The sequence below is a fragment of the Sorex fumeus genome, unplaced genomic scaffold (genome assembly GCF_029834395.1).
Source record: "Sorex fumeus unplaced genomic scaffold, SorFum_2.1 ptg000058l, whole genome shotgun sequence".
NCBI lineage: Eukaryota > Metazoa > Chordata > Mammalia > Eulipotyphla > Soricidae > Sorex > Sorex fumeus.
The window spans coordinates 29,542,242-29,569,957 of NW_026606115.1; the positions used below are offsets into that span (position 1 = coordinate 29,542,242).

At 37.5% G+C, this 27,716-nt stretch overlaps 1 protein-coding gene across 4 annotated transcripts in view; it reads left to right on the plus strand.

The window, feature by feature from the left end:
• GRIA3 (glutamate ionotropic receptor AMPA type subunit 3) overlaps positions 1-27,716 on the plus strand; it is a 391,700-nt gene that overhangs the window by 284,202 nt on the left and 79,782 nt on the right. For all 4 annotated transcript variants that reach the window (XR_008794065.1, XM_056125840.1, XM_056125841.1 and 1 more), the window contains exons 8-11: positions 1,108-1,212; positions 5,948-6,055; positions 7,267-7,473; positions 26,158-26,534. Coding sequence is in view for 3 of the 4 variants with exons in the window: in XM_056125840.1 (XP_055981815.1) it covers positions 1,108-1,212; positions 5,948-6,055; positions 7,267-7,473; positions 26,158-26,534 (797 nt within the window). In the remaining variant the exon portion in view is untranslated. The remainder of the gene's footprint in view (positions 1-1,107; positions 1,213-5,947; positions 6,056-7,266; positions 7,474-26,157; positions 26,535-27,716) is intronic.

The window sequence follows — 27,716 nt, forward strand, 5'->3', positions numbered from 1 at the left end:
AACTTTCTTACAGAATAGGTGTTCCCCCTGAGATGAAGCAAAAAAATAACTCTATCTTAAAATCATGATTATTTTAAATACATTTAAACCATCATAATTTGTGACAATTTCTATAGACTGACAATGCATTTATCCTGTGAAATTCCACAGTTTTCTTATTCCAAAAAGCATAACAAAAGCATTTTGTATTTCATTGCTATAGAAACAAAAATCTTCTCTATATGTATTTGAATTATATTAACTGACTATAACATAATATAAGTCCCAGGCATATGTAATACATTATTCTCATCACTGAAATTTCAGTTATCATGCATCAGAGTACAGTTGACACATTTTATGTATTTATGACCCCTTTTCATCCTCCCCTTCTATAATCACAGTTTTGTTCTTGTAGCCTAAGAGTTTGTTTTGTTGTTTAATTATCTTGTTTCTTTATATTCTACATGTAAGTGAAGTCATATGGCATTTGTCCTTCCCCATATAATTTATTTTATTTAGCATAATATCCTCTAGATCTACTCATGTTTTTGCAAGTGGCAAGATTACACCTTTCTCATAGTTGAGTGATATTCCATTGTGTATAGATATACACACACCGCATCTAAGGAACTCATAGTTTAGAATAATGCATTCTCTAATTAAAAATACTAATCAAGAATTTGATCATGTGGCTGAGTGGTAGGTTTACCCACTTTGCAAAGTGCAGTACCACCAGGTGCCTCCCTTGGCATGAGTACAAACATGAATTCCAGTATTGCAAAAAAAAATAATAATTTCTTCAGCCTACTCCCTTTAAAAAATTAATTAGTGGAAAATTTAGGCCTTTGAATATTATTTGTATGGCCCTCTCACTGTAATATATAGGCAATAGCCTATAACATCCATGGAAAATTTCCACAATTAAAAGGCAGTCACAAATAAAAAACAAACAGAAAATATTGGAGAGAAAATGAAGAAGTATATAGATATGATTAGTTGACACAGCTCAACAAGTCAAGATAGATGTGCTCCAAGATTCCAGGATCATCAGCAAACCTCATCCCTGATACCTGGAAGCGAACAGCGGTGCTGTTTTTATATTCAACATGTTCATTTCCATTGCAGGTACAAGTACAAGGAATGACTGGCAACATCCAATTTGACACTTACGGACGTAGGACAAATTATACCATTGATGTGTATGAAATGAAAGTCGGTGGCTCTCGAAAAGTAAGTAAGCAAAACAGCTGTCCAGAGGGGAAAATCTCAGAAAGTAACAGGGCACAAGGAGAGAAAATAGGTACACACGTGATAGCCTCTCAGTATCTATATTGCAAATCATAATGCCCAAAAGTAGAGATGGTATGGGGGAAATTGTATGCAATAAAGGCAGGGAAAGAGTTGGAAGGGGGGGGTAATACTGGGGACATTGGTGGTGGAGAATGTGCACTGGGGGAGGGATGGGTGTTCAATCATTCTATGATTGAAACTCAAACATGAAAGTTTCATAACTGTATCTCATGATGATTCAATAAATTTAAAAAAATAAAATAGATACTAGAAAACACGTGCATAAAAGCAAATTTCTTATATATAATTTCTGCCTTTATATATGATGGATGGGCTAGAGCGATAGCACAGTGGTAGGGTGTCTGTCCTGCGTGCAGCCAGCCCGGCCAAGCCAGGTTCAATTCCTCCGCCCATATCAGAGAGCCCAACAAGCTACCGAGAGTATCTTGCCTGCATGGCAAAGCCTGGCGAGCTACCTGTGACATATTCAATATGCCAAACGCAGTAACAACAAGTCTCACAATGGAGATGTTACTGGGCCCACTCAAGCAAATCGATGAACAATGGGAGGACCATGCTATATGATGAATGAGACCCATTGTATTTGCTGTTTTTGGCATATTGAATATGCCACGGGTAGCTTGCCAGGCTCTGTCATGCGGGCGGGATACTCTCATTAGCTTGTTGGGATCTCCGAGAGTGATAGAGGCTTTTAGGGTGGCATCTAATCGTCCTTGCAGGTTTTCCCATGGGTTCACAATGGGTCTCATAAACCTAACCCTGAAAGAGCTCCCAATATGGCAGCATTAAGAAAGATGAGCAAGGAGAGGCTGATAAAATCTCAGGGCTGAACTAGGCTGCCAAAACAAAGAAGGACTAATCTGACTGTCTGTACTTTCAACGTACGTATACTGGCATCCGAAGCATCTATTGAGCACCTGATGGTGCAAGTATGGAAGATCAAGAATTACATCATTGGTCTGACCGAGACAAGAAGGCATAAATCACATCACACCATTTTCGACACTAAAGAAGAACTGTTTCTCGGAACATGTGACAAAAGAGGCATCAGTGGTGTCGGTGTCCTTTTCAACATGAACTTGGCCATGAGCATTGATTCATTTGAATGCCTAACAACCCAAATTGTAAGATTACACTTGAATAGATGTGGCTCACTGCTAGAAGTTTCTATCTTCGTTGTCTATGCACCAACATCCAATTATGATGAAGAAGAAATTGAGAAGTTCTACATGGAGCTGGAGAAGTTCTATAAAGAAGAGTACACCTTCTACAAGATCATTGTCGGTGATTTTAATACCAAGATAGGACCGAGAAGATCAGCCAAAGAACTCCACATCGAGACCCATGACCTAGAATGGAACGAACAGGGTGAGAGACGGTCTGAGTTCATCATGTCAACCAAGACCACCCATGGTAACTCACAGTTCCAGAAGGCCTAATCTAAATGTTGGACATGGGAGTTTTGCAGTAGAAAATTTCACAACAAAATTGACCACATCATATTCAGTCGACGGTTTTGCCTAACTGATGTCTCTGTTGTCCCAAAATTCCAAACGAGATTGGACTACCATCTCTTCCTGCAAAATTCTACTTCACAGAACAGGGAGAAAGGACTGCGAAGTTTAAGAAGAGAACTCCCAGGACGACCACCAACTGGGAGCTCTTTGGCACAATTACAGCAACATGGGAAGATGCATCATTGACAACATTGATGAAGAATATAGTAGACTTGTTCAGCACCTCCATGATTGTTCGAGGAACACCGAGGGAGAGAAAGCCACAAAAAGAAGACTGTCTTCAAAAACTCTAGAGCTCATTCGTCAACGTGGCTGGGCACGAGCCTCAGGCAACCACAAGCAAACGTCCGAGCTCACAGTGCAGTGCAGAGAAGCGATAAATGAAGACCTTAAAGAGAGAAGAGCAGCAGTGCTGGTCGATGTAGCAGAAGCCAGAAAAAGCATTCGTAACGCCCGCCTGTCCTTCGCCAACTACAAGACAAAGATGACTGCCCTCAACATCCTATGGATCTATCACATCTTTCAGAAGGGCAATGGAGAAGATTATCCATGACTTCTACTTGGATCGCTTCGATAGCCAAGTCCACCTGCCCACACATCAAATTCTGCAGGATGGATATGTCATTCACAACGTTCTCCCTTTTGAAATCCGACATGCCATTTCTTCAGTAAAGAAGCAAATAGCACCTGTTCCAGACAAGGTCAGACCTGAGCACCTGAAGAATCTGCCGTCAGTACTCATCAATACACTGGCTCAGTTCTTCACACACTACCTGTCTGAATGCAATGTTCCATCCCAGTGGAAAACCAGCAAGACCGTTCTACTGTACAAGAAGGGAGACGTCCATGACATTGGCAACTATCTCCCAAACTGCCTGTTGTCCGTCATCTACAAGCTGTTCACTCGAGTCATCCTGAATAGAATTGGCAGAACACTAGATGGAGGACAACCATGTGAGCAAGCTGGGTTCTGAAAAGGATTCACCATGATCGACCATATCCACACAGTAACCAAGCTCATTGAGGTTTCTCGGGAGTTCAAGATGCCGCTCTGTCTAATGTTCATTGATTTAAAGAAGACCTTTGATTCTGTTGAGACTGAAGCGCTCATCAAAGCCCTAGAAAAAAGGGCATTCAAACTCAGTACATCAGGATCCTCCGTGAGCTGTATTACAGATTCACCACCAGGATCTCACCATTCTACAAGGAAGTGATCATCGATGTCAAGAGAGGGTTTCAGCAGGGTGATACCATTTCACCAAAACTCCTCAGTGCCACCCTAGAGAACATCATGCGAAGACTGGAACGGGAAGAAATGGAGTGAAGATAGACAGTCATCAACTACACCACCTCTGCTTCACTTATGACATTGTTTTAATAACATCAAACATTAGTCAAGCAGCACAAATGCTGGCCGACTTCGACCATGAATGTGGTAAGGTCGGATTGTAACTGAATCTCAGGAAAACAATGTTCATGAGAAACGAACTCGTTCCTGACATTCCATTCGCTCTCAATGAAATAAACATCTTCGAATGCAGCAGTTATTTGTACCTAGGTCAAGAACTCTACATGATGAATGACCTGGCACCTGAGCTGTGCAGAAGGAAGAGAGTGTCATGGAACACCTTCAAGAGCGTCAAAGAAATAGCTAAGAAGATGAAGAACCTCTGGCTCTGCGCACATCTCTCTTCAACTCAACCATTCTTCCTGTGTTAACATATGCCTCAGAGACCTCGGTCCTAAGTAAACAGGATGAGAATGCTATTCGGGTGTCCCAAAGAGGAATCGAAAGAGCTATGCTTGGAGTATCACACTTCACTCAAGTGAGAGAAGGAATCCGGAGTTCCAACCTCCATCAACAGTCAAGAATAAGCGACGCTGTCTCATTTGCCAAGGCATCGAAAATCAGATGGGTTGGACACATAATGCGATTTGAAGATGACTGCTGGACTAGAGCTATTACCAACTGGATTCCACAGGATGTCAAAAGATCGCGTGGCCGCCCATCTACAAGATGGTCAGACTTCTTCATCAAGACCCTGAACGAACAGTTTGAGGCTCTTTATGTTCCTGGAGCAAGCAGATGCCATTGGTCTATACTAGCACGCAACAGGGACAAATGAAGACATTACTGGTGCCCACTCAAGCAAACCAATGAATAATGGGATGTCAAGTGATCAAGTGATATATGATTAATAGGTTAGATATGATGCAGAGCTGACTTGTAACCAAGTGTTTCATTCAGAGGTTCCAAAATTTATTTGGCTACCAATTCCTTTTCTGAAGAAAAAAATTACTCAACATCTCCTCAAGTACACCCAAGGCTACTATATAGTTCCATCACCCACACCCCAAGAGTGGCAGTATTGCCTACTTTGGAAAACACAGTTCTACACATCATTGAAGAAGTATTTTCCTATGAGGCTGATTCTATAAAAGTGGTACAATTAGGATTTATTAACAATTTCCTGAAAGAAATGAAAGGAATCACAAATATTATAGCATGCTATTGTTTCAACAGGATTTTCCAAAGCCCACACAGTTTAAACAAAGCAATTGGAAATTAACTATTTATTATTGAAGAATTAATTACTAACTCTTAAAATAAGCTCACTTTGCAACCTCATCCACAAATGGGCTCTAGACAAAACATCTTTCACTACAGTTGAATAATATGACTGATTTGTTTCTATCATCTTACTAGAAAGGCATGAAGTGAGGGTTTATAGTCATTTGATGAAACCCCAGAATATACAATATCTTGTGTCATTTCTGGAGGATACCAAATTTTCAAACCCCAATCCTAGTTTTCCTGTAGTTCAAAGTACAGAAATTTTAGCTGCCTAAACTTAAAGGTGGGTGGGGGCCAGGGAGGGGGGATGGAGAGTGATTGATCATCCTACTGTGTGCTGTATTTATTTTAAAAGTAGTAGTAAAGGTGAATTTGTAAAGGGAATCCCTCAAGATTTGGAATCAGGGTACAGTCCAGGTAGCAAGATAGAAGGAGCCAAGAGGTCAATCCTTGAAAAACTCTAGTAACTAAAAAAGTAGTTTCATTTCACAATGACGTCTGAATTTCATGAATTATTTTTGAGTGAATAATAAGCAACCAGGTGATAGTCTACTCTTTCTAGGCTGGCTACTGGAATGAATATGAACGGTTTGTGCCTTTCTCGGATCAGCAAATCAGCAATGATAGTGCATCCTCAGAGAACAGGACCATCGTAGTCACAACCATTCTGGTAAGTATGGGCTTTCTGCACAGACTTCTGTTTTCTGAAAAGCATTAGTTAACCTCAAAGTCAAACAATAAAAACTTCTCCTTCGACCAATTTAGAAACTTTCTCATCATCATTATGATGATGAATAGAATGTAACTTTAAAAATTCGGAAGTTTCACATACTCTCCTCTTTCATACGTCTTGCCCAAATGAATGACTTTTTATCTTTTAGGAAGAGTGGCAATATAGATAGTATATTAAGGTTCTAATATAAGGACTACCATTAGTGTGTGTTTATCTGCATGTCACAACTTCTCAGGTCATATTTTTCAAAATTACAAAATAGATAAATAATAATCTCCTGCCTATGTGATAAGAGCATTTTAAGGCTTTTTCTGAAAATTTCAAAGCAGTATTGAACTATAAGATAGTGTTCTAACTTTATTTTTAAGTTGCTTTACTAAAATCTGGCTTGTTTTCACTGACTGAAATGAACACAGTTTAAAAATCAGTACACCTTTAGGTCTGAAATTGTGACTAAGTGATAATTTATTAAAAGTATACCTTGTGTTTAAGCATACAGATCTACAGTCACTCTGTCCTAGATACTATACTAAACCCCGAGGACATAAAACTGAACGAGCTTCAGAAGAATAATAGTGCTTCCCTAGGGCTTGTCTGTATGGCTGTGCTTCCTACATGGTAAATACCAAGAAATAAAAAGACAGCTCATTTTCATGTAACTAAGGGAAATACCTCTGGCCAATTTTACTAAATCAAAGAAAACCAGTGCATCCTTCAAACTTTCAAGAAGAACTTAAGATCTTTCTTACTACTTTAAGCCACAAATTAAGGACTGTAGGAAACATGCTGTTCTATAAATAAATAGTTGATTTATTAGTTAGTAAAAAATTTAAGCTCTTTTCAAATACCAATCTTTATTAGTCACAAAAGGGGTTGGGACTGGAGAGTCAGTACCTGGGTCAAACAGGTACTTGTCTTGCTCACTGATGAAACGAGGTATATCTAAGCACCAGATGAGGCCCCCGGATAACTGCAAGAAGTGACTCCTGAGCACAGAACTTGAGCACAGGAGTAACCCATGTGCACTGCCAGTTGTGATCCCACAAGATAACAACAACAACAACAAAATGGGGGCTTCTTTAACAAATTTGCCATCTTTTAGAAAATGTGCAAGGTTAATTTATTTTGCTCTTCTTCTGGTCCCAAAGGAATCGCCATATGTGATGTATAAGAAGAATCATGAACAACTAGAAGGAAATGAGCGATATGAAGGCTATTGTGTAGATTTAGCTTATGAAATAGCCAAACATGTAAGGATCAAATACAAATTGTCCATTGTTGGTGACGGGAAATATGGTGCAAGAGATCCAGAGACTAAAATATGGAATGGCATGGTTGGGGAACTTGTCTATGGGGTAAGTTTTTTGACTCTACTTCCATTTACTTTGTCATCTATAAGTTCTTGTAAACTGTAACTTTAAGCAAATGTAACTTTAAGCGTAGGCCAGTAGATACAAACCAGAATTAAAATTCCAATAGCATATTTATGTTCACAAAACATCAAATACCTGCATAAGGACACAAAATGCCCTTAATATTAACAATCATTTATATAGGATCATTAATTTATTCGTGCATTTTTCAATCCATGTATACAACATTATGGCCTCATATGCCCAGAGCCTATTATAGAAGCTCATGGTACAAGGCATAAACCAACCTTGGACAGAAAAGCCTTCCATCACAGGTTGTACTTATGTACACACCCATGCTCACATGGCCAGAAGAATCAAGACAGACCAATGAACCTAAATTGTTCTTCTTTGGGATGTGGAATAAAACCATAACACCTGGAAAAAATCCACACAGATGTGCAGAGTCACTGTATAAACTTCATGTGGACAGTAATCCACCAGAAATCAACTATTTTTCTTATCAGAGTTATGGTAAAACAATGTTGAAAGAAATGATGTTATTTAAGGATCTGATCTACTTCTAAAATTTCCAATGAACAAATATCGCTCCAGCTCTAATGAACAAATAAGATATATTTAATTTTCAAATTCCATAGTTATCAAATTATATAGTTTTTCATATGTTCTTTTAGAAAAATATTCTACCACCATTGAATTCTGTAAAAGCATGTTGTTACAAGCATCATTGGGGCAGCAGGGATATTTTATTGAAAGGAAAAATTGGGGGTTTTATTCAACAGTAAAGCCTATCATCTATTGAAAATCTGTCCCTTCTGTTTCCCTTGTCTCAGACAGAAGAAACACCACCCAATTCATTGGCTAAGTTGTTTGTCTAAGCAACCCAAATATCTTTCCTGACTGTTTTCCTTTGTAGGTAATCACCATGTCCTATCAACTCTTATCTTCTGACTCTCAAAGCCAGGCAAACACTTCTTTCTCGTGATAATCATCTTGCTTAAGATTCAAATATGAAGTATCATTTATTTCTCATTTAACTGATATTTCTAACTCTACTCTACCCTGATAAATAAAATCTTTATATTATTGTAATTTCTCACCTTAAAACTCAAAATAAAACCCAATCCCTTAACATGGCAAATAGGACATTTCATAATCTGTCACCTGCCTACCTCTCTAGTTTCTTCTTCTTCTTTCTCCTTCACTCTGAATGTTCCAGCTATAACAAAGAATGTGTTCTGTGCTGAGATGTCTAGCTCTCACTTAAGACATTCCTGGAAGCATCTTTTTCTCTCTTGAGCAGGCTAATGTCATCTCTTAGTTCTCCAGAACTCAGTCACTTCTTTAAGGATTCTTCTTTAATCCCTTTTACTTGCCTGCATTCTGGCTAAGTACCCCTGTTTTTTGTTTCCTTAGTACACTTCGCTTTTTACAGTACCTTTAAATATAATAAAATATTTAATAGTTGTCCCAAATAAACTGTGAACTTTTTGAAGATAGCAAAAGCCATATTTAATTTATTTCAATTACCAGCGCCTGGTACGATGAAAGTTATGTGTCTAAATGAATGAGCAGAAAGATTCTGTCAAAGTACCACTCATGGGCAAAGTACAAAATAATTACAGTAGTTTTTATGGATTTCATAATCCATATAGCAGTATCTTCATTATTTTCAATGGAATAGCTTTAAATTATTTTACTACTGGAAATGTCAGATCTCAGACTGATCCATTGATCCATTGAGTGAACCAACACTTAACAACTAATCCAAATGCCATTAGCAGCAAGAGAGATTTTGTTTTATCAACAAGTATTATTTACAATGACTTTTCCCTGTCTATACAACAATTTGGAGGAACATCAAAATATAATAAATGGTTATATTAAGAATCTGGGAATAAGCAAGCATTCAAGTTATCTATTGGACTTTAGATTATAGATAGGATTAGAGTACTTGAAGAGGTAATGAGCAAAAATAAAGTATAGCTTTCCAATTGTAAGATTGCACTGGGGTCACTAAATAAGATTTTGGAAAAGGTCCTTGAGAAAAAGCGCAAAGGCAGAAGCTAATTTCTAAAAATAGGAGCACAGAAATAACCAAGGCTTAAAATGAGAGTGGACCTCCAGCATCAAAACTAGGGTACCATTCTCCAGTTAGACAAGCAGCAAGGCAAATTGAACCTTAGCCCTCAGCAATGGGGGCTGGTGCCCATTAGCTTCTTTCTTGGGTCAAGTTGATACTGGAACTGGGACAGTGCTGAGTTGCAGATGAAATTAAAGTGAATCCAGTCATGAAAAAGATAATTTTAAATACCAGATATAGGAGTCAAACAAAGGGATATAATACCTGTCGTGCATCTTGAAAGACCTTAAGAAACTTGGAACCACCTTGACATTATTCTAAGTTCATAGTTACCAGTCAGTGATCAAGTCATCTTCTCTTTACTGTCCCTTATCTTCCCAACACTAAGTTTCTAAGAGGACCTATCTTATATTTTCTCCCTGATCTTCCCACTGGTTCCTAGTAGATATTCACTTTTTGCTTTAATGATTGTTTAGCGTGCAGTAATCCCAGTCAATAAGTTTTATACATGATGGGAAGTAATCTTATGGTTTATTGCTATTATTCACTACCACTTGTTATGTATTTATTGCCAGTATGCTAAATGCTTTACAGAAATTATGCAATAGTGGTCCCAAGATACCTCCAAAATAGTTTCCATTATTGACATCATCAGATGAGAAAATTGAGGACTAGATAGGTGAAATCCTATGCCAAGCTCATTTGCAGTGACAAAATTATGTGAACCAATTACTCTGACTACAAAATCTATTTTTGAACATTAAATCGTATTGTCAGTATCCAGTGTGTTATTTCTGATCCATTCTTTCCTGAATGATAGTTTTAAAGTATTAATAAGGCCCTTAGTGCCTTAGTCATTCTGAGGAAAAGAATATTTGGCCAAAGGAGAATGGGTGTCAATTTCTACTGAAGCAGAGTAACTGACATGAACTCTACCTTCCGATCATGACTCAATAGTACAATCCTTCTAGTGCTTCAAAATAAAACCTGTCATGCTTTATAAACAGCTTGATGTCTTGCTGGCTTTGAACAGGACATTAAACATAGTGACAGCAAAGCAGATTTCCTGATACTCTGCATACATAGACTTCCCTTTTTATTATTTGATTTCTCCTTTAGCATGTCCTTTGTACTTTGTACTTCAATACCCATATTGGCATTCTTTTTCCAATTCATATATATATATGTATACATATGAATAAGGTAACTTTAGAATTATAGAGTCTGGTTTAGGACAATCTTAATTTAGAAGTTATCTTTTTGCTGTGGAAATGGTAAAATGATCCTGAAGGAGCCTTTCTATCTTTTCTCTTCAGTTATTTTTACTAATGCAAAAGAAGTAGCCAGGTAAGGCTCTTACAGACTCCTTTTCTGACCTGAAACAAATTTATGATGCTTTTTGGTATTATAACACAAAGCCATTCTAGGTAACTGACAGCAAACCAACCCCTTTGATTGAACTCCCAAATTTCAATTTCCTCTAAAGCCTGTATTTATCAAAACGGGTATTCTTATCATGTTCAGAGTGAAGCATTCTGCTAGGGAGAATGATCTCATATGCATATGCTAAATGTGTCTTCATCTTCATTTAGAAATTTGGCATTGGGAAGTTTTCAACTTCTCTATATCATTGATAGAGAAAAGTGGGAAGATAGACATTTGTTTCTAACAGCCTGGCCTCTATTGATTTGAAGGCTGCTTAAGAAAAAAGATTGAAAATCCATGATTTCCCTAAGTACTTAGCAAAAAATGTATGGATAACATGTAACTAATTTTTAATGAACATGAAAACTATAGAGATTGGCACTATTTTATCTGTAGGGATTTTCTCTTATTCTTTCAGTATGTAAAATATATCATAGTATTGGGAAAAATGAAGAAAGGGCAGTGATGAGACAGGCTTTGCAAAGTAGATGTCAGAGTCTGCCATAGAATCTCAAGAAAAAATAAAAATGAATTAAATTTGTTAAATAAGAAAGAAACAATAAGCCTTTTTTCCAATGATTCCCAAATGTATATTTTTTTCTCTAAAGAAAATGAAATCAAGGTTGATGTTTAGGGCACCTTGTGTCACTAAGAAGGCTATTTTTGAAACAAACGTCAGTAGGACACAAAGTGCCCCATTATGTAAGCTCTTTAGAACATTATGGACTTTAAACTGTCTACCTGCTTTCAGGAGTTTTGATTTTGAGCTGGATATCTATAAGGTCACTACATGGTAATTATCTCAGCTCAAGTGGTCCACAGAACACAAGTTTAAGTTTTTTATGCCTTGCAGGTAAGAAGTATTTTAAGAGAACATCTTTAAAAAGAAATGTTGATGCTACTAGAGTTTTTGGACACTGTTTAGCCTGCAAAGTTTCATATTAGAGATGAGTATGGGGACCAGCAAGGATTAACCAATTAGCCTTTGTTAATCCAGGTAATCAAGTCCTGACATAAGACAGGAATGACAGAAATGATGGCAGGGACTGTGACAAGGTCACATAATCACACACTTGGCAGAGCTTAGACTCTATAACTCCGATGTCATGATTCCTGATCCACCGTTCTATTCACTAAGTCATGATGACTTCATTTATTGAATGTATTGACTAAAAGGAATTTGGTGTTATATCAGATATGGCATTCTCACCTACCTTCAAGAGGTAGATTTTAAGTTAGATTTAAGTTAGATTTTAAACTCTGCTTCCAAGATACCTATTCTACTTATCTATGGTCTCCCAGCTAAAGTAATACACATTTGTAGTTATCACCTGAATATGTTTAAATTCAGTGTATACAGCTAGGGATTTCTTCCCTTTCAAGTGTAGAAATCAAGTAACAGAAATGAAAGTGAGGAAAATGTCCAAAGGAAATTGAGGTCCTACTTGACAAAGGGCAAAATTCCTGTAGGCATCTCTCATATTCCTCATATTCTTAGCACTTTGAACTAAGGATAAAGGTGATGGAATGAGAAAGGCCTGAGCTACTCTTCAAATTGGTACCTCTGGCTTAAAAGTGAGCTGAGAGCCTGGAGATAAAGATAGAATTGGGGGATGCTTGATTCCAGGTCACATCCCTTGTGCATACTCAGAATCATTCACACTCCTGAAACAAGTGGCAACTTTATAGATGCTATTCATACTGACATTTCTTTACTCGAAGAAATTATCTCTTAGGTTGTCACTCTCCTAAGAAAGATTCATTTTTCATTAAGAAAGACAGAAAGTCGATCTTCCCTTCCAGTTAAAAGGCATAGAGGCAAGGGTTCAATAGCAGATGCCAAGTATTCTCTCCTCTTCTTCTGGAACTGGGCTTTGGCAGAAGATCTAATGATTTGACAAAAAGTGCCCCTTTCTTTCAAATAATACAGATGGACTATATGAAGGAGCATTAATGATGCATAGACTCTGCCACTTGGGCAAAGTATAGGGAAATATGTCCAATTAAATTGAGTGCCACAAAGTGTTCACCTAGCTGCAGGGGAAGTGCTCTATCTTCACTTTGTCTTTAACCTATGAACTCTCAAAAGAATATGGAGACCTAGTCAATAGAACCATACTGAAGCTGGAGAAAGAGTACATGGCTTTAGTCATGTGCCTCACATGTAACTAGCCACACCTCAACCCCTACTGCTACATATGGTCCCCTGAGCGCCAACAGGAGTGATCTTTCTGTATGGAGCCAGAAGCAGCCTCTAAGCACAGCTGAGTGTGGCCCAAAACCCCAAAAGGAAAAATAAGCAACAAAACAACCCCAAATTAATAGATACAAACAGAGACATCTGCTTAGGATAAACAAATGGGGAGATCCTGTTGTGATATTGCTTGTTGTGAAGATTTAAATAGACCTCATCCCATTCTCCAGATCTAAACAACTGAAGACAGTAAATATTCCATACAGTACAGCTTAATAAAGCAGTTTAACTCATGTTCCCCAATATGCACCAATTATATTATAATTTCCTAGCTTGAATCTGTCTCTCACACACTCCTTTATCAAACACCCTTGAGCTATCTAAAGGAAATGTCTTCCAGAAGATTTCTATAGCCCAATGGCTGATACAAAAAGAGTGAGGTCATTTTTATCTCTTCCTTTAGATAGAATAGTTTATGCATTATATGCCAATTTATTGCATGCCTTTCTGCTTTCCCCTCCCTTGCTTTTAGGAGGTGTTTTAACATGCTAATTGGCAAGGTCCTGATCAATCACAATCTCCAAGACCATTGCAAGTTTTCTAGAAGATAATCAGATGAAAATACTTTAATATCTATCATAAGCTTTTCAGCTCAAAAATTTTAATGACATTTAAATTGTATCATTTCTATCTTAAACCTATCAGACTCAAGTGCATCATCTCTATGCACAATGCTCCTGTTGGTTTTTTAACTTTTATGAAATTTAAGGCTTTGGAAATCCACCTATGAAAAAAGATATAAATCCCCTCAAGCTAAATCTCCTCAATAATGCAGTTTCTCCTGGTTTGCTAGTGGGAAGCAGAAAAATCAAACTTAATTTAGTGTGTTTGCAAAGTCCATATAGCCACACTTAAGCTGCTTGATTAAAATCCTTTAAGTAATCAAGATCTAAGCAAAAAATACTATCAAATTCTTACCCTGGGTTCCTTCCATTCACTGATTTTTGTCTGTCAACAGGAGTGCCCTCATACCACCCACTTAACAACACAGTCTTCTGAAAATTGACCTGCTTATGGCTGGTAGTAGCAGAAGCTTGAGGACAAAAGGCCTTTTAGAAGATTCAGAATACCATAAGTGAGATATATCATTCCTTAGTAAGAATTTCTCCTGACTCATTCAGTGCCACAAATTCAGAACTAGAAAGCTGTACTCAGAACTGTGCCAATTCAACCCCAGGTGAGGAGCCCTCAAAGAGTAACAGACAGCCCACTAGGCCCCCTGGAAAGTCTCCATTGGTACCTAGAAGGCCTTGCTCATGGTGTCACAAATGTAGAGCTAGAAAGATGTGTTCGGAACTGCACCATTTCACTCCAGGTCATTTAGGAGCCCTAGAAGCACACAGCCGCTATGTGACTGTGCATTTCTTGGCTTCATCGTATCTTACAGAGGGGATACAGTGACATTGTGAATCTAGATACTCATCCAGACAACAACACAAAAAAGTCATCTCCGGGGTACAAAAGGCACAATGTGGAAACACTACAGAACCCCACCATAATTAGTGATCAAAGATGGTTCCCCTGAAGATTCAACCAGTAATAACCAATTTTATGGCCTCTCTGATAAAGACTTCAGAGAGGACATGTTGAGGATATTCAAGGAACTCAAAGAAACAATGGAATGAACAGCCAATAAAACAAGAGTATATGAGAGCAGAAATGAGAAAACCACAAGCAGAAATAACAGAACTAATAAATTAAGTAAATAATGTGAAAAACTCATTGGAAGGCATCAGCAGCAGTGTAACAGTAGCTGAGGACAAAATCAGTTTACTCCAAGATAAAGTGCAGAAAACCTCCAGGAAACAGTAGAGGACAGGATAAAGACTCAAAATAAATGAACAGCAGACAAGAGAACTCTGGAATGAATTCAAGAGGAACAACCTAGGACTCATCAGTAGGAATGTATTCTTGATGGAGAAGACATAATTAAGGAGAGGTCCCAGAGCTGGAGAGTGTAGGCACCAGATCATAAAGGGCCAAAGAGGCCCAAAAGAGATTCAAATAAAAATATAACAAGACCCATCCTAATCAGAATAATGAAAACCATAGATAGAGATAGAATACTGAAAGCAGCAAAATCAAAGACAGAAATTATACACAAAGGAGTAATCAATAAGATTTTTAGCAAATTTATCAGCTGAAACCCCCTGGGTCTGAAGACAATGGTGGGATATAGTTTTAAAAGCTGAATGAAATGAACAACTCACCAAGAATACTTTATCCAGTCAATGATAGTTGGAAGGATCACTAGGGATGGGAGATGTGTGCTGAAAGTAGACAAAGCAAACCATAATGCCCAGAATCAGAGAGAGAGAGAGAGAGAGAGAGAGAGAGAGAGTGTGTGTAAAAAAGAAAGTGTCTGCCATAAAGGCAGTAGGTGGGGTGGGGTGGGGTGGGGGTGGTGGGACAAATACTGAGGTCATGGTGGTAGGAAATGTACATTGGTGGAGGCATGAATGTTCAATTATTGTATGACTGAAACTCAATCATGAAAACTTCGTAACTGTATCTCATGGTAATTCAATTTAAAAAGAATACTTTACCAAGCCATACTCTCATTCAGATCTGAAGGAATATACAACTTCACAGGTAAATAGTAGCTGGGGAAATTCATAAACTGAAACCATCTCTAAAAGAATTAAAAGTTTTACTCAAAGACAAGACAAATCTCACAAACATAACAAGAAATGTGGCACAAACTCCATGACAATAATCTCACTCAATGTCAACAGTCTAACTGCACAAATTAAGAGAAACTGCATGGCAGGAACTATTAGAACATTGAAGCCAACATTCTGCTGCTTACAATAAATACATTTGAACAATAAGGGCAAAAACAATCTCAAAGTAAAAGGTTGGAAGAAAATATTTCAAGCAAACAACCCCCACATAAAGGTTGGTGTAGCCATACTGGTACCAGACAACAGCAACTTCAAGATTTGAAAAAAGTTATAAGAATGAAAGAGGGATATTTCTTCATAATGATGGGATATATACATAAGGAAGAACTCACACTCAAACACATATGAATCTAACAATGGACCAACAAACTTTGTAAAATAACTGCTCATAGACTTGAAGAAAGACATTAATAAAAACACAATACTAGTTGGAAAATTGAACACCACTCTATCACCATTTGATAGATCAACTGGACTAAAACGCAGGAAGGAAATGTTAGATTTAAAGGAAGAAATAGGAGAGGTACTTAGGGGCTGTATATCTGTATAACTCTATCTCCATGTCTATCTATCTATAGTGTATCTATCTATGTGATAATATAGATAAACATAATATACATAAAACTAAAATGTAGCTTTTAATCCTTAAAAAGCAGAAGATATATTCTTCCCCAATGTACATGGAACATTATCCACAATACACCATATGCTAGGCCACAAAACATGCCTCTATAAAGTCAAGAGGATAGAAATCATATTAACTATCATCTCAGACCATAATGCTCTGAAAATTAACCAAAAAAAGAAATGTATAAATGATTCAAACATCTGGAAGTTAAACAGTTCACTACTGAACAACTAGTACTTCAGAGAAGAAATCAGAGAGGAAATCAAAAGATTCCTGGAAACAAATAAGAATGAGGCACGAGCTAACAGAATTTATGGGACACAGCAAATGTAGTGTTAAGAAGAAAGTTCATAGATATACAAACATTCATCAGGAAGAAAGTGCCCACAGAAATAACCAACCAGCACCAGCTTGAGAAACTGAAAAATGACCAAGAAATGGATTCCAAAGAAGGCAGGAGAAAATTAATTCATTGGAACCCAATTAAAAATCTAAAATATGAACAAAACCAAGTAATAATTCTTTGAAAAAATTAACAAGACTGATAAACTACTTGCAAGACTGAGAGAATACTATTTAACCAAATCAGAAACAAAAGAGGGGAAACATCACAGTAGATACCACAGAAATTGAGAGGATCATCATAGATTGCATTGAAAATCTTTATGCTATGAAATAAGATAACCTAGAATAAATGGATACATTCATGGACTCCTATAACCTCCTCAGCTGAACAAAGATGATTTGAAACATCTGATCATATCTACCAGTATTCGGGAAATTGAAACAGTAACCAAAAGTCTTCCCCAAAACAATAGTTCAGATGGATTCACTAGTAAATTGTCTCAAACCTTTAAAGAAGACCTACTTCCATTTCTTCCAAAGTTCTTCCAAGAAATTGAAGAAATAGAGACATTCCCAAACAGTTTCTATGAAGCAAACATCACCCTGATAAAAAGCATACTGAGACAGCACAAAATAGGATAGACACCAATATCCCTGATAAACATAGATGCAAAGATCCTTAATGAATTACTGTCAAATCCAATGCAACAACTTATCCAAAAATCATATACCATAACCAAGTGTATTCATACCAGGTTTGCAAGGTCAGTTTAACATAAACAAATTCAATCAATACTGTATAAGTGAGTATCGTGCTAAGTCAAATGAGTCAGAAAGAGAGGGACAGACATAGAATGACTGCACTCATTTGTGGAATATAAAGTAACATAATATGAGAATAACACCCAAGGACAGTAGAGACAAAGGCCATGAAGATTGCTCCATGGATGGAACCCTGCCTCATGATCTGAGGGAGAAGGCAGCTGGGATAGAGAAGGGATCACTAGTTCAATGATGGTTAGAAGGATCACTCGGTATGGGAGATGTGTGCTGAAAGTAAATAAAGGACCAAACATGATGGCCTCTCAGTATTTGTATTGCAAACCATAATGTCCAAAAGGAAACAGAAAGTAAGAAGGATATTCTCTGCCATAGGGAGAGGTGGTGGGGTGGGATGGGGGTTTCAGGAGATATACTGGAGACATCGGTGGTGGAAAATGTACACTGGTAAAGGGATGGGTGTTCAATCATTGTATGACTGAAACTCAATCATGAAAGTTTTGTAACTATATCTTATGGTGATTCAATAAAAATATATACCATACAAATACAGAAAAATTAAAACCATATGATCACATTTACAAGATCCAACACTCATTCATGTAAGAGATTTTTTAAAAACTCAATAAAATGGGAACTGAAGAAACTTACCTCAAAATAGTCAAAGCCATCACCACATGCCGACAGCAAACATTATACTCTGTGGGGGAAAACTAAAGTCCTTTCCCTTAAAATCAGGCACAAGACAAGGTTGCCCACTCTCACTACTTCTATTCAATATAGTACTAGGTACTTCCTATAGCAATTAGGCAAGAAAAAGATATCCATAGCATCCAGATAGGGAAGGAAGAAGTCAAGTTTTCACTACTTGTAGATGATATGATACTATATTTAGAAAATATAAAGACTCCACAAAAAGCTCCTAGAAACAATATATTTGTACAGTAATGTGGCAGGTTACAAAAATTAACATACAAAAGTCCAGGGCTATCCTATATGCCTATCACAAAATAGAAGAGAGATATTTTTTTAAATTCTGTTCAAAATTGTGCCTCAGAAAATCAGGAGCCCGAGAGTTAGTACAGCAGGTAGGTTTGCCTTGCACGTGGATAATCCAGTTTTATTCCCTGGCATCCCATATGGCTCCCCTAGCACCATCAGGAGTAATTTTAAGTTCAGAGCCAGGAGTTACCTCAAGCATCGCCAGGTGTGCTCAATCCCCTTTTACACCAAAAAAAAAGAAAGAACAGAAAATCAAGTACCTAGGAACTGATTTAAGTAAAGAGTTAAACACCTATCCAAATAAAGCTGTAAAACATTACTTCAATTAATCAAAGAGGACACAATAAAATGAAACCACATTGCCTGCTCATGAATTGGGAGAATTAACATTGTCAAAATGACAATACTCCCCAAGGCATTATATAGACTCAGTGCAATCTCTCTGAGGATATCCATGACCTTTTTCAAATAAATAGATCAAACGCTCATGAAATTTATGTGGAACAATAAACCCAACTAAATATTTAAAGCAATTCTTGGGAAAAATAAGATGAGAGGAATCATTTGCCTCAATTTCAAATTGTATTATAAAGTGGTAGTAATCAAAACAGTATGGTACTGAAACAATGATAGACCCTCTGATCAATGAATAGAAAAGAAAATCCAGAGTCAAATGCTAAGGTTAATTAATCTTTGATAAACGAATAAACATATTAAGTGGAGCAAGAAAAGTCTTTAACAAATGGTGTTGGAAAAACTGGGCAGCCATGCAAGAAAAATTAATACAGACATCTTTCCAAAGCCACGCACAAAAGTCAAATCAAAATGGATGAAACACCCAGATGTCTGATCTGAATCCAAAAGTTCCATAGAGGAAAATATAGGCATAATTCCCCATTACATTGAAACTAGATGTAACTTTAAGGACGAAATGTCACTGGTGAAGAAAGTAGAAGCAAAGATAAACAAATGGGATTACACTAAACTAAAAAGTCACTGCATCTCAAAGGAAATGATGACCAGAATAGAAAGACAGCCCAGAGACTGGGAGAAATTATATGCAAACCACTCACCTGAAAAAGGATAAATATTCAAGATATCTAAAGCACTGGTAGAACCCTACAAGAAAAAATATCCAACATTATCAAAAATGGGGAGAAAAGATGAGCAGGAATTTCTTCGAAGAAGTATTACAGTGGCCAAAAAAACATATGAAAAATTCTCTTATCACTAATCATCTGGAAAACGTGAATCAAAACAATGAGATATAACTTCACACTACAGATACTGGCATTCATCAAAAAGAACAACAACCAATGTTGTCAAGGATGTGGAGAGAAAATGGACCCTCACTCATTGCTCGTGGGAATGTTGACTGCTCCAGCCTTTTTGAAAGACAATATTGACATTTCTCAAAAAAAATAACGAGGAATTGAGCTTCCATATGGCCCAGCAATTCCAGTCCTGGGAATATACCCAAAGGGCCCAAAACACAAAGTAGAAAAGATATCTTCACTCCTATGCTTATTGCAGAAATATATGCAGTAGCCAAAATATAGAAACAACCCATAAAGAAACTCTGGTACACAGTGGAATATAACTCAGCTTTGAGAAAAGATGAAATAATTCAATTTGCTGAAATGTGGATGAATATTGAGTGAAATCAGCCAGAGGGAGAAGAACAAACACAGAATGATCTCTCTCATTTGTGCAATCTAAAGGTACCTCATAGGGAAATATCAAATGCCCAATGACAATAGAAATAAAGAGAAGGAGAACTGGTTTTCAGTAGAAAGCTTGGCACTGGGGTAGGAATAGGGGGATAAATAAAGAAGAAGCACTAGAAAAATAGTGTGGGGAGGGGGGAAAGTTCCTGGTGCAAAGGCAAACTGGGGCAGTATGGAAACTGGAGAGAGTGGAGGAGGGTAGAGGGTATTGGTCAAGGAATTGATGTTGGAACAATGTATGCCTGAGATTCAATCTTTGTAACTTTGTAATTGACAGTGATTCAATTAAAAGATTTTTGAAAGAAATTTTTTAAATTATTTTATTTTTTAATTTAAATTATTTTATAGCTTTGCAATAGATAGTAACATTCTCCTAGCTATAGCTGTTTTCTTTTTTAAATTAAAAATTTTTAATAGTGAGACATCATGAGGTACAGTTGCAGACTTACACATTTTTGTGCTTGGGTTTCAATTATACAATGATCGAATACCCATCCCTCCACCGGTGCCCATTTCCCACCACCACGGATCCCAGTAACCCTCCCACACCCCATCCCCCCCAACCCACCCTGCCTCTGTGGCAGGGCATTCCCTTTTGTTCTCTCTCTCTTACTGGATGTTGTGGTTTGCAAAAGAGGCAATGGGTGACAATCATGTTTAGTCTATAGTCTACTTTCCGCATGCTTCTCCCATCCTGGGAGGATCCTCCCAACACCTTTATTTGGTGTTCCCTTCTTTATCTGAGCTCCCTTTTCCCCTAGTATGTGTGGCTGGCCTCCAAGCCATGGAGTAAAATTCCTGGTACTAATCTCGGCCATTCTTGGGTGTTAGTCTCCTATTTTGTTACTTTATGTTCCCCAGATGAATGCAATCTTTCTATGTATACCCCTTTCTTTCTGAGTCATTTCGCTTAACATGATACTTTCCATGTAGTACCACTTGTATGTAAATTTCATGACTTCGTCTTTTCTAACAGCTACATAGTACTCCATTGTGTACATGTACCAAAGTTTCTTTAACCAGTCATCTGTTCTCGGGCACCCAGGTTTTTCCCAGATTCTGGCTATTGTAAACCGTGCTGCAATGAACAGACTATTGCAGATGTCGCTTCAACTATACTTTTTTCACTCTCTGGGATATATTCCCAGGAGTGGTATTGCTGGATCAAATGGGAGCTCAATTTCTAATTTTTTGAGAATCGTCCATACTGTTTTCCAAAAGGGCTGAACCAGTGGGCATTCCTACCAACAGTGAAGGAGTGTCCCTTTCTCACCACATCCGCGCCAGCACCGGTTACTTTTGTTCTTGCGGATATGGGCCAGTCTCTGTGGTGTGAAATGATATCTCATTGTGGTTTTGATCTGCATTTCCCTGATGATTAATGATGTGGAGAATTTTCTCATGTGCCTATTAGCAATTCGGATTTCTTCTTTGTTAAAGTTTCTATTCATTTCATCTCCCCATTTTTTGATGGGGTTGAATGTTTTCTTTTTGTGGAGTTCAACCAGTACTTTGTGTATCCTTGACATTAACCCCTTATCAGATGTGTATTTGGCGAATATCCTTTCCCATTCTGTAGACTGTCTTTGTATTTTGGTCACTGTTTCTTTTGAGGTGCAGAAGCTTCTTAGTTTAAGATAGTCCCATTTGTCTATCTCTGTTTTCACTTGCTTGGCCAGCGGTGTGACATCTTTGAAGACACCATTAGCTTCTATGTCATGGAGGGTTTTGCCAACTTTTTCCTCAATGTACCTCATAGATTCCAGTCTGATGTTGAGGTCTTTAATTCACTTAGATCTTACTTTTGTATATGGAATTAGGCTGAGATCTGAGCCCATTTTTTTGCATGTAGCCGTCCAGTTTTGCCAGCACAATTTGTTAGAGAGGCTTTCCCTAAAATGGCAATACTTCCCAAAGCACTGTATAAATTCAACGCAATCCCTATTAGGATACCCATGACATTCTTAAAAGAAGTGGAGGAAACACTCCTGAAATTTATATGGAACAATAAGCCCCCACAAATAGCTAAAGCAATTATTGGGAAAAAGAAAATGGGAGGAATCAACCTCCCTAACTTCAAACTCTACTACAAGGCAGTAATAATTAAAGCAGCATGGTACTGAAACAAAGGCAGAGCTGTAGACCAATGGAACAGGGTTGAATATACTGACATCTCCCCCCAAGCATACGAGCATCTAATCTTCGCTATAGCTGGTTTTAATAGGTACTCATACCAGAAAAGCTTGGAGTAGTTGTCTTTCTCACTTTTTCAACAAGTATCCTCCCAAATCTTTAACTCATCTTGAAAATGGCCTCCGCACTCATCTGCTTGCTCTGGAAGTTCCAGGCAAGCTAAATGAATATTCCTTGGCACTAGTTCATTATCTGTCCCTCTGTGTCCTTTAATAATGAAATTTCTTCTTTGCTCCATGCACATTACACCAACAGATCCTGAATACTGACATAACCAGCCATCACAACTTCGGTTTTTTCCTTATAGAGACAGAGATAGTGGCAAAAGCAAGCAAAGATATCCTGGAGTCTGACTACACACTGATATGACTGCTGTTTTGATCCCACCAAACCCATATGGAATAGGAGAGGCTAGTAAATATCTTATCAAGATGGCTGCCCTTAAGGCTTGATCCATAGCCCTATTCCCTTCTATTGGTTGAGGCTTTGTCCATTTGTTTATTGCTATTCCTTTTTCTTTTTTACCCTTCTTAAATAGGTCCATTTTAAAAAATTTAGCCTGGGATTCGTTGGATCCAGGTCTAACTCAGTGAGGCTTAACTGAGGACATATTTAGCACTGTTCTTCACTGAGGGCACATTCACCCCAAAACAATATGCACTTTCTTGAAAAATCTCCTTTGGGGAAAGACAATTCAGAAAAGAAAGAAAATCCAGGCTGTGGAGGAAAGGCAAGTCCCTAATGGGAGCAGGTCCTTCCTAATGCTTTTTGTGATTTCAAAACTACTTCAAACTGGTAGTAGCTTCTTTTATGTGACAATGGCATCACATAAGCAGTTGATAACCGGGGAAAATCTTTGAATTTAGTAACCAAGTATGAGTGTGTGTATGTGTATACATAAATGCATGTGTAGTTTGAGAAGCAATTTCATTAAATTTGAGAGGAAATACAGTAAGTCACAAGTATTGGAGAATGAAGAGTTAATGTTGAGATACATTAAAGGTAAATTTTTTTCAAAGAATATATTAGCTAGCAACATGGAAATATGTCATTTGACTAACTACAGGATTAAAAGAATGTGGGTTAGAGTTCTAGCTTTTTTGCTCACTAAATAGTATTACTTGAATTCGATTTGAGTGAATTAGGTCCATCGGTGTTTTTCAAGTTATAGTAAAATCACCTAGAAGTCCACTAAACCCTTACCCACTAAACCTAAACCCTGACCCTCAGTCCATACATCTGGGATGAGACCTGAAAACACTAGTATTTTTAACTAGTTCCTAGATGACTTAGATGCTACTAGCCTAGTCATCTACACTTTGTGCACCTTAGATCTGAGCATTAAGGAGACAGAAGACTATGGGCTGCATGTAGCACTGTAGTACTGCCCTCCCGTTGTTCATTGATTTGCTCGAGTGGGCCCAGTAATATCTCTATTGTGACACTTGTTGTTACTGTGTTTGGCATATCAAATACATCACAGGGAGCTTTCAGGTTTTTCTGTGTGGGCAAGATATTCTTGGTAGCTTGTTGGGCTCTCCAAGAGGGACAGAGAAATAGAACTTGGGTTGGCCATGTCGGCAGCATGCAAGGCAAACGCCCTACTGCTGTGCTATCGCATGTGACAAGATTAAATATATATTAGTAAGAGTATCATTTTTATCTGGCATGAGAATAACAGTAGGATTGAAGGCACCAATATGTTGAGAAGGAAATGAGGAGTTGGGGTTGATAGATCTCGTATCAGATGGCTTCCATCTTCTCAATATGGAAGAGGCAAGATTATCTGCAGAGAAGATACAACTGGTAAGGACTGTAGATTGAGACAAGTTTGGAACAAGCATTATAGACTCGGCGGAAAGTTAAGGTTTTTTGGTGATCAATGACAGATTTTATTTTACATATAGTTAACTTAAAAATAATCGTGAGCTACCAAAGTAGTTTGGTAATCATGTTGTTAAATGCAATAACCACAAACTTTCTGCAGCTACCTCTAGGATATAGAGTGGGCACCATGAAAGTAAAGGTCTTTGTCTTTTTCATCTTTCTTCTTCACTTCTTCATCTCTTTTACCTAGACTAATGCTTGCCACATAATAGTTACTTAAATGTGTGCTGCAAGGAACCTGAGATGTGTTAACCTAGGTTGATAAAGTACTGTTTAGTAGAAATGTGCAGCTAGAACACTATGGCAGTTAAGAGGGTTCTGGAATCTGAGGACCTAATCCCAGCCTCTCAGATGCTTCAGTTTCTCTTTGCCATGGGAATGACTGTGTACCAACCTCAAGGCTGTTCTGATATGCCAAACACAGTAACAACAAAGTCTCCAGTGGAGATGTTACTGGGCCCGCTCGAGCTGTTCTGATAATTAAATGAAATTATATAATACAAATGTGATGCCTATCTATCACAGTGTCTCACACAGTAAGCACTAAATAAATGTTAGCAACCTGCTTACTTTCTCATTTCTTTTTAAGATAGGTTTCTTATCAATTTGGGCTGCAATATGTAATTCAAGGAAGTAAAAGATTATTTCCTTAGAAATCTATCTGAAAATTGATCATTCTTTTCTTGCTACCCCAACTGGTAGAGATGCTAAAATTAATACTTTTGGAAAAATAGCCATAAAACTGGTGTTTTCACTTTATATCTGATATAACACCCTGAAACTTTCCTTTAATAAGAAACAATTTTCTCACATGGCTCTAGACTGAAAGAGCACTCTGAATGTTACAAAGGAATAATTGTGGGGGGGGGGGGGGAGTAAAGAAATTCCTCATCCCAATTTTATGGGATTAAAATAAAAGCATTGTCTGCTTTTGCCTGTGCTGTATACTACTGACAATTATTTTAGTGATCCAATACATAAGGAGCTGTATTAATACTCATCACTAAAAACTGTACCTTACTAAATAAATATATATCCTAAGAGTTACTTTGCCCTTGCTATTGTTAATTCAGAGTTCTTTCATATTTACATATCTTAGACAACTACATTTTCTTTAGTACCAATTTGTAGATACAAAGAATTGAATATTGAATTTCTGCCTTCAAATAACCTAATTTTTAATTTGAAAATGAATCAAATACTCAAGATTAAACTAAACCCTGTGTTGTACCTAAGGATGGGAAAAGGGAGATATTTGAAATATAGACCATTAACCTTGTCCTGCAAGCATTTCCATCTAACTGAGGTAGATTAAACAGAAAGCATAAAAATAAGTGTTAAATGTGTATGCCACAAGGAAGTGCGAGTTGCAATGTAGCAAGAAAGAAAAGAAGAAAATGTGTGTCAATTATCTTAAGCCAATATATCTCAGAAGATAAAAGGTCATCCAGTGAGTGTTCTTTTTTTTCTTATCGTCAAGTTAAACCATTCTAGAATTCATTGATTGATGCTATTTTTATAACCAAAACATTGATAAACTTGTTGGAATAATGAAAGACTATTTTATTATTTTCACAAAAAAAGACATACATTAATAGGCAAACGCTAATGGAAATACCGTCTCTAGAAGTTAAAAAGAATTTTTTTTTTCCTCCCAGAGGGCTGATATCGCTGTTGCTCCACTCACCATAACTCTGGTTCGTGAAGAAGTCATAGATTTCTCAAAGCCATTTATGAGCCTGGGCATCTCCATAATGATAAAGAAGCCTCAAAAGTCAAAACCAGGTGTATTCTCATTTCTGGATCCCTTGGCTTATGAAATATGGATGTGCATCGTCTTCGCATACATCGGAGTCAGCGTAGTTCTTTTCCTAGTCAGCAGATTCAGCCCTTATGAATGGCACTTGGAAGACAACAATGAAGAACCTCGTGACCCCCAAAGTCCTCCAGATCCTCCAAATGAATTTGGAATATTTAACAGTCTTTGGTTTTCCTTGGGTGCCTTTATGCAGCAAGGATGTGATATCTCTCCAAGGTTTGTTCCTATTTGATACTCAATTGCTCCTTATATTTTATGGACATTACTCATTCATGTACATTTGGTATTCATGCATATCAAATTCATATTTATTTCATCCATCCAATGACAAATTATCATCAACATTTTGTTTATCTGGGTTCATAATATGAGTGGGTCATTGGTGTTACTTTGAATGTCTTATGCATTTATATGGCATCATATATTTATATATGTTATAAAAATATCTGAACTCTGGATACATACAACAATGCTAGCTAATCTTTATATTATTCCGATAAACTGATACTAAATCTTAATCACCTAAAATAGTCATTATTTTTCAGTGGACTAAAAATTTTAGGATTTGTTCAAAAATGGATCTAAAAATTGAAATTAAAAACAGACCTCTTCTAAAATCCATCCTTTTAGTGTTCTCTCTTGTACATTTTCTCTCAGACTGCGGAACACTTTCTTTTTTTTTAATTTTTAGTAGTGAAACACCATAAGGTACAGTTGTAGGCTTACAAATTTTTGTGCTTGGGTTTCAACTATACAATGATCAAGTACCCATTCCTCCACCAGTGTTCATTTTCCACCACCACAGATCCCAGTATCCCTCCCACCGCCCATCCCCCCATCCCACCCTGCCTCTGTGGCAGGGCATTCCCTTTTGTTCTCTCTCTCCTTTTGGGTGTTGTGGTTTGCAAAAGAGGCAATGAGTGGCAATCGTGTTCAGTCTATAGTCTACTTTCAGCATGCATCTCCCATCCTGGGAGGATCCTCACAACACCCTTTATTTGGTGCTCCCTTCTCTATCTGAGCTGCCTTTTCCCCTAGCATGTGTGGCTGGCCTCCAAGCCATGGAGTAAACCTCCTGGTACTTATCTCGGCTATTCTTGGGTGTTAGTGTCCTATTTTGTTACTTTAAGTTCCCCAGATGAATGCAATCTTTCTATGTCTGTCCTTCTCTTTCTGACTCATTTCACTTAGCATGATACTTTCCATGTACTACCACTTGTATGTAAATTTCATGACTTCATCTTTTCTAACAGCTACATAGTACTCCATTGTATAGATGTACCAAAGTTTCTTTAACCAGTCATCTCTTCTCAGACATTCAGGTTTTTCCCAGATTCTGGCTATTGTAAACAGTGCTGCAATGAACATACAAGTGCAGATGTCACTTCGACTATACTT